At 45.3% G+C, this 7,995-nt stretch overlaps 1 protein-coding gene across 1 annotated transcript in view; it reads left to right on the forward strand.

The window, feature by feature from the left end:
* rcn1 (reticulocalbin 1, EF-hand calcium binding domain) overlaps positions 1-4,016 on the forward strand; it is a 38,147-nt gene extending 34,131 nt beyond the window's left edge. Inside the window, exon 7 of the mRNA XM_070898602.1 lies at positions 3,611-4,016. Coding sequence (XP_070754703.1) covers positions 3,611-3,718 — 108 coding nt within the window. The 3' untranslated portion in view covers positions 3,719-4,016. The remainder of the gene's footprint in view (positions 1-3,610) is intronic.
* The last annotated feature ends 3,979 nt before the right edge of the window (positions 4,017-7,995 follow it).

A 7,995-nucleotide genomic window follows, 5' to 3' on the forward strand; every position in this document is an offset into this window, starting at 1 on the left:
AGATTCACACCCTTCTGAGTGAAGAAATTCCTCCTCATCTCTGTCTTAAATGGCCGACCCCTTATCCTGAGATTGCCCCCTAGTTCTAGACATTCCAGTCAGTCAGGGGATACAACCTCTCAGCATCTACCCTGTCAATCCCCTTCAGAATCTTGTATGTTTCAATGAGATCACCTCTGATTCTTCTAAACTCTAGAGAGTATAGGCCCATTCTACACAATCTCTTATCATATGACAGCCCTCTCATCCCAGGAATCAATCTAATGAACCTTTGTTGCACCGCCTCCAAGGCAAGTATATCCTTCCTTAGATAAGGAGACCAAAACTGTGCACAATACTCCAGGTGTGGTCTCACCAAGGCCCTGTGCAATTGTAGCAAGACTTCCTTACTCTTATACTCCAACCCCCTTGCAATAAAGGACAACATGCCGTTTGCCTTCCTTATTGCTTGCTGTACCTGCATGCTAGCTTTCTGTGTTTCTTGCACAAGGACACCCAAATCTCTACGAACACCAACATTTAAAATTTACTCACCATTTTAAAAAGATTTTGTTTTTCTATTCTTCCTATCAAAGTGAATAACTTCACATTTCCCTACATTATACTCCATCTGCCACCTTACTGCCTACTCACTTAGTCTATCTATATCCCTTTGCAGACTCTTTGTGTTCTCCTCACAGCTTACTGTTCCACTTAGCTTTGTATCATCAGCAAACATGGATACATTACATGCGGTCTCTAGGTCATTAATATAGATTGTAAATAGCTGAGGCCCCAGCACTGATCCTTGCGGAACCCCGCTAGTTACAGCCTGCCAATCTGAATAAGACCCGTTTATCTCTACTCTCTGTTCTGAAGTATGTTAAGTTGCTGCATTATCCAAAGCCTCAATGTTACATTAGTCCCTCAAAATCAGTTGGAGTCGGGGTGTTACTTAGTGAGGGTGGTACAACATAGGTTTGTGCCTGTTTTCCACCACAGAAGAAGTTCCTTTTCTGCGTTGTCTTGAAGTGGTGTCAAATGGAACCCGAGGTCTCCTACAGGAAATGCCATAGGAAGAGTCACCCAGCCTTGCACTCTCGCACCTCCACAAAGATAAAGGAGAAGAGAGAACTGGCATTTATATAACACCTTTCACAACTTCAGGATGTCCGAAAGTCTTCACAGCCATCGAAGTGCTTGTAGTATAGTCACTGTTGTAACGTAGGAAACACGGCAGCCAATTTGTGCACAGGAAGGTCCCACCAACAGCAATGTGATGATTAGTTTTTTCAGGTGTTGGTTGAGGTTGAATTTTGGTCAGGACATCGGCAGGGGACAACTCCTCTTGCTCTTCTTCAAATAGTGGTCATGGGATCTTTTATAGCAGACACCGCCTCGGTTCAACGCCTCATTCGAAAGGCGGCACCTCCAATAGTGCAGCGGAGCTCCCTCAGTACTGCGCTGGGAGTGTCAGCCTAGATTATTGTGTTCAAGTCTCTGGAGTGGGGCTTGAACCTTCTAACTTAGAGGTAAAAGTACTATCATCTGAGCTAAGGCTGACGCCCTTTCTGATAACCAGCTATGACCCAGATGTAAACTTGCTGGGATTCAGTAAGGCTGTTGGCTGGAAAAACCCACTAAATATTGGTCTCCCTGCCCCCTTCAGCGGATGCTGGCAGATTTACCCTTTGGGATAGCGCAGATGGAGCGAGCGCAGACCTTGGTGCAATAAAAAAGCAGCTTAAAAACAACAAACTCTTGCTCTGTGAAAAAGAAAGCCAGGAGGTGTGGTTCTATAGATTCTCAAGCCACAGAGATTGACAACACAAGTCCCGGCAAGAATGGAGCTGATTGGGTAATTCCCCCGTTAATCACGTCTGGACACTGCAGTGCTGTGATCGATTTTATGCACATCATTTGTATTCTAGCCTATGTAAACTAGAGGTGATCCAAAACTCGGCTACCCGAGTCCTAACTCGCACCAAACCCCGCTCATCCATCACCCCTGTGCTCACTGGCCTACATTGGCTCCCGGTTAAGCAACGACTCAATTTTAAAATTCTCATCCTTGTTTATAATTCTCTCCATGGCCTCGCCCCTCCCTATTTCTGTAATCTCCTCCAACCTCACAACCCCCCCGAGATGTCTGCGCTCCTCAAATTCTGCCATCTTGAGCATCCCTGATTATAATCACTCAACCATTGGTGGCCGTGCCTTCTGTTGCCTAGGCCTTAAGCTCTGGAACTCCCTCCCTAAATCTCTCCAGCTCTCTACTTCTCTTTCCTCCTTCCAGACGCTCCTTAAAACCTACCTCTTTGACCAAGCTTTTGGTCACCTGCGCTAATTTCTACTTGTGCGGCTCGGAATCAAAAATTTTAAATCTCATTTTACTCCTGTGAAGCACTTTGGGACGTTTCATTGCGTTAAGTGCGCTATATAAGTACAATTTGTTGTTGTGTAACTATCCTCCACTCACTGTATTTTGCTGGGGAAATCACCCCGCTCTTATCAGGAGAAGTTGCTGCAGTTTCGGTCATGAGTTCCGTTTGTGGTAGATTTAAATAGACTCTTGTCAATAGATTTTATTGGCTTTGCTGTTTGCTGGAAAAATACTCTGTTTGCTGTGAAACATACTGCGAGTCCTGCCGTAAATCCCATCCCCACCTCCCGCTCCAATTCATTGGCTGACACAGTGGTGTTAATAGACACTCCATTGATTATCATCATTAACCACGATTACCTCACAATCATTCACTTCCTTCAGAGAGGTCATCGTCATGTAGCAGCTGCAGAACTGACCTCTGCCGTGACAACCGGCATGGCCAAAACAAAGCCCAAGTAAAACTATCCCCACCAACTCCAGTCTGCATTATACAACCAATGGATACCCTTTAATGGTCAACAGGATGTCAAAAGGATTCAGATGTGCCCACCATGTTGTACTGGGACAAAAGAAAAATACTGCCGATGCTGGAAATCTGAAATAAAAACAGAACATTTTGGAAATTTTGGAACATTTTCAGCAGGTCAGCAGCAGATGTGGAGAGAGAAACAGAGTTGACGTTTCAGGTCGATGACCCTTTGTCAGAACTGGAAAAAGTTAGTGAAGTAACAGATTTTTAAGCAAGTGTAGGGGCAGGGAAAGGGGAGGGGAGGAAAGAACAAAAGGGAAGGTCTGTGATAGCGTGGAAGGCAGAAGTGATTAAGAGACAAAAGGGATGATAGTGCAAGGCAAAAGGAGATGGTAATGGGACAAGTTAAGAAACAAAAGATGAGTCTAGAGGGGGTGTGAATAGCAGAATCATCAACAGTTCTACTGGAAACCCAATTTGCATGTTAATATATAGCACAGAATTATACAGCACAGAAAGAGGCCATTTGTCCCATTGTGTATGTGTTGGCTCTCTGAAACAGCTATCCAATTCAGTCGCACACCAAAGTTTCCACCCCCCCCCCGATAACCATGCAAATTGGTTCTCTTGAAAAGCCAATTGGCTTTTGAAGGTTCCTGTAGAATCCGACTCCACCACCCTTCCCGATCTTAACAACCCGATCTAGATAGGCTGGAGCTTGATCCGTTTTAGCCCCAAAAGATTTAACTCTCCTAGTTCTGTTTTTTTTTAAATAGGATAAAAGATTATCAAAACAAGAAATCCTAGACAATTGGAATATGTTCGTTGGCAGCCAAGCCACCAACTATGGAGAAGATCTGACTCGAGACCACACTGAGTTGTGATACCCACAGAGGAAGCGACAGATGGCAACGCAACAATTTATTCTCCCAGTTACAAATTCTTCACATATTTCTGCTGAAGATACAGGGGTGGACTGATGGACTGCAAGTTCTTGCCATATGCAAAGTGAATTGAAGCTGTTGGAGCAGTCTCGCTCTGTTAATATAGTCCATTCTTTACCTCATTAACTCAAGGGGCACCTTTGCCCAGATGTTTGTTTGCACAAATGACAAGGCAGTGCTAATCTATGTGTGTTGTACAAAGACTTAATTTCAATACAGTTGTACAGTTTAAAATGTTGGAAGGTGTTGGGCACGTTGAGTCCTTTTCTTCCACGCAGGAGCTAAGATACTAGATCATTTCCACCCCGTTACACAATCTGTTGCTATAAATAATAAAGCACCAGCAAGATCTCACACTAGGAAATCTGGCTGGCTTCCAAATTGTACTCCACGAGGTCCCATTTTGCGAGCGTAGGTTACAAAAGATAACGGGGCCGAAATTCAGCTCCCAAAAAAAGGCCACTTACCGCCAGAAAGCGGCGTCCAGGAGGCGGAGTCGAGTGGCCGCTGATCTCCGGTCCAATGGCCGCTGCCAGCGAAATTCAACTCGAGGGTTCTGGCAGTCCCCACTTCCGCCCCGCTGCTTCTGACCGTCCTAAATGTTTCATCAGAGGGCGCACCACCGATCACCCGCACCCCCCGCGAAATTTAGCTGCAAAAATCATACATGTGCCGTGCGGTGTGCCCGACAGCTTTTTCTGTCGGTGCCCCTTCCTTTCACTCTGTGAGCCATGGCAGCGCAGCGGCCCTTCAAGGGGCTGCCAATGTTTTTTTTGCCGGCCAGCTTCCCAATTGGCAGGACAATTATGCCCCCGGATTCCCGGCCGAAACCCTCCCACTGGGCCGAACCTAAACAATTGCTGCTTCTCTACCCTTTAAATGGTGGAGAGTCGCGCACTGACGTCATCACCGCTCCGCTGCTGATTGACAGCGGCAGTGACTCCGTTCCGCCTCCACTTCCGCCCCCATTATGACCGACTTCCGATCCACCTGAAAAAAAATGACAAAGAGCTGAATTTTGCGAAAGCTCATCGGAAGCTGCGGTAAAAACACTTTACAAATGGGAGGTGCGACCCATTTCGGACGGGGCTGAATTTCGGCCCTAACATGTTCATTTGATTTTAATGTTTCCAGATTCTTGATTCTCTCCCAAATCTGTGACCTCTGCCACCTAGAAGAACAAGGGCAACAGGTTCATGGGGACACCATCAGCTCCCAGTTCCCCACCCAGTCACACACGCCAGCCTGACTTGGATTATATATCGCCCTTCATTCATTGGCGCTAGGTCAAACCCCTGGAACTACTGACTGAACAGCGCTGTGGGAGAACCTTCACCACACGGATTGCAGCAGTTCAAGAAGGCGGCTCACCACCACCTTCTCGAGGGAAACTAGGGATGGGCAATAAAAGCTGACCTTGCCAGCGACGCCCATAACCCGAGAATGAATTTAAAAAAATCAAAGTTTGCAGTCTGCATTTTCAAATGACACTAATTTTCGCTGCATATTTACCTTTTGGTTGTGTACAATGGAAGTGTGTAGAATAATTGGACCATTTCACTCTTTTGACATTCACATGAAGTCCTTGTGTTTTCTCCCTGGTGGCTGGTACTTTGTTGATTTGGTTTGTTCTGAATGATGCAATGGTTTATTCGCTGCTGAGTGGCCTGAACAGGTGATGGGAGGGGCAAGATCTGAAAAGGAGGCATGGTGAAGAACATGTCAACATGTGAAGGTACTCCCACAGTACAGTTCAGGAGGGTGTTCCAGGATTTTGACCCAGCGACGATGAAGGAAAGGTGATATATTTCCAAGTCGGGATGGTGTGTGACTTGGAGGGGAACGTGGAGATAGCAGTGTTCCCATGCACTTGCTACCCTTGTCCTTCTAGGTGGTAGAGGTCACAGATTTGGCCGTTAAGAAGGTGGTGGTGAGCTGCCTTCTTGAACTCCTACAGTCCGCGTGGTAAAGGTGCTGTTAAGGTGGGAGTTCCAGGATTTTGACCCAGCGATAAATATCACAGCAAACAATGAAGTTCTGCATTGATCTGCCACACTTGTAGTGACATCTCTCACACAGAATAGCTGGATCCACTGATCGAGGCAACTATCTAAGAATGGAAACCTCGCTTCTTAATCAAATAAAGATCAGCAAACCCTCAAGGCAGCAACCCCCAGGGCACAAGGTACTCCTGAAGTAGGGTTGCCAATTCTGGTTTGACATATTCCTGGAGATTTCATCACATGGCTTCCCACCTTGTCAAACAACCTCCTCCCCCACGCACCCCCATCTCCACTATTTTTATAACCAATTAATGAAGTAAATGAAAAAAAAGTTTTTTTTAACGTCCCTCTGGTTTTCCTCTTGGCTTGGTCTCAGCAGTGTCCAGGAGATTAATCTTTTATTCCTGGAGACTCCAGGGCAATCCTGGAGAGTTGGCAAACCTATTCAAGACCAGAGAAAGAGACGTTGCACCGGGAAGGAACTGGAAAACTAGAAAGACTTGCATTTATATAGAGCTTTTCACGACCACCAGACATCTCAAAGCACTTTACAGCCAATTAAGTACTTTTTGAAGTGTAGTCACTGTTGTAACGTAGGAAATGCGGCAGCCAATATGCGCACATTTGTGCAAGCTTCCACAAACAGCAATGTGATAATGACCAGATAATCTGTTTTTGTTATATTGATTGAGGGATAAATATTAGCCAGGACACCGGGGACACCTGCTCTTCTTCGAAATGGTTCCATGGGATCTTTTATGTCCACCTGAGAGAGCAGACGAGGCCTCGGTTTAGCATCTCATCTGAAAGACGGCACCTCCGACAGTGCAGCACTCCCTCAGCACGGCACTGGGAGTGTCAGCTTAGATTTATGTGCTCAAGTCCCTGGAGTGAGACTTGCCTCACAACCTTCTGACTCAGGCGAGTGTGCTGCCCACTGAACCACAGCTGACACTGCCACTAGCCACGCAAAGAGTGTTTATCCACTATTGGAATGTTTTTAGTGTCTTCTACCGTGAAGAACGATACAAAATATTTGTTCAAAGTCTCTGCCTTTTCCCTGTTCCCCATTATTAATTCCCCAGTCTCATCCTCTAGGGACCAACATTTACTTTAGCCACTCTTTTCCTTTTTATGTACCTGTAGAAACTCTTACTCTGTTTTTATATTTCGTGCTAGTTTACTTTCATAATTAATCTTCCCTCTCTTATTTTTTTAGTCGTTTTTTGCCGGCTTTTAAAAGTTTCCCAATCCTCTGGCCTCCCACTAGTCTTTGCCACTTTGTATGTCCTTGTTTTCAATTTGACACCATCCCTTATTTCCTTCATTAGCCATGGATGGTTATCCCTTCTCTTATAGTCTTTCCTTCTCATTGGAATATATTTCTGTTGTGAGTTATGAAATAGCTCCTTAAATGTCTGCCACTGCTCAGCAATCATCCCACACCTCAATTTATTTTCCCAGTCCACTCTAGCCAACTCTGCCTTCATACCATTGTAGTCTCCTTTATTTAAGCTTAGGACACTGGTTTGAGATCCAACTTCTCACCCTCCAACTGAATTTGAAATTCATCCATGTTGTGGTCACTCTTGGTTCCGAGATGATCCATTACTAAGAGATTATTAATCCTGTTTCATTTAGTAGGAACCAAGATACCCATGGAAATTGACACTGGTGCATCCGTGAGAGTAGTACTGGAATCGCTATTACTCGACAAATTGCGTGAGTTCCCATTGGAGAAATCCAAGATAGAGCTGCGAGGCTACTTGGGAGAACATTCCTGTGGTACGTCGTATCACCGTACTGGTGAAATACAAGGATCAATTTCAGAGCTTGCCTCTCTTTGTAGTGGCAGGAGACAAGCTTGCCTTACTAGGAAGAAATTGGTTGGGATCACTGAAGCTGGATTGGAGTGAGATTTTTCGTGTTGAAATGAGATTTGCATCGAAGGAATATCCGAAGGTGTTCTGTGAAACAGGCAGTCCGATTCAAGGCAAGTGTCAGGGTACAGAAGAACGCTAGACCAGTTTACTGCAAGCCACGTCCCATACCATATGCACTCAAGGAAAAAGTTGAGCAAGAACTCAAAAAACTAGAGACTGAGGGCTAGATATTCCATTATTTTTGCATGCATAACGCCCACTTAACGTCAATTTAAACGCTGAAATGACGTAACGCCCAGATATCGCTCATTTAGCCACAAAATGGAAACTG

Source organism: Pristiophorus japonicus, chromosome 14, assembly GCF_044704955.1.
Source record: "Pristiophorus japonicus isolate sPriJap1 chromosome 14, sPriJap1.hap1, whole genome shotgun sequence".
Lineage (NCBI taxonomy): Eukaryota > Metazoa > Chordata > Chondrichthyes > Pristiophoridae > Pristiophorus > Pristiophorus japonicus.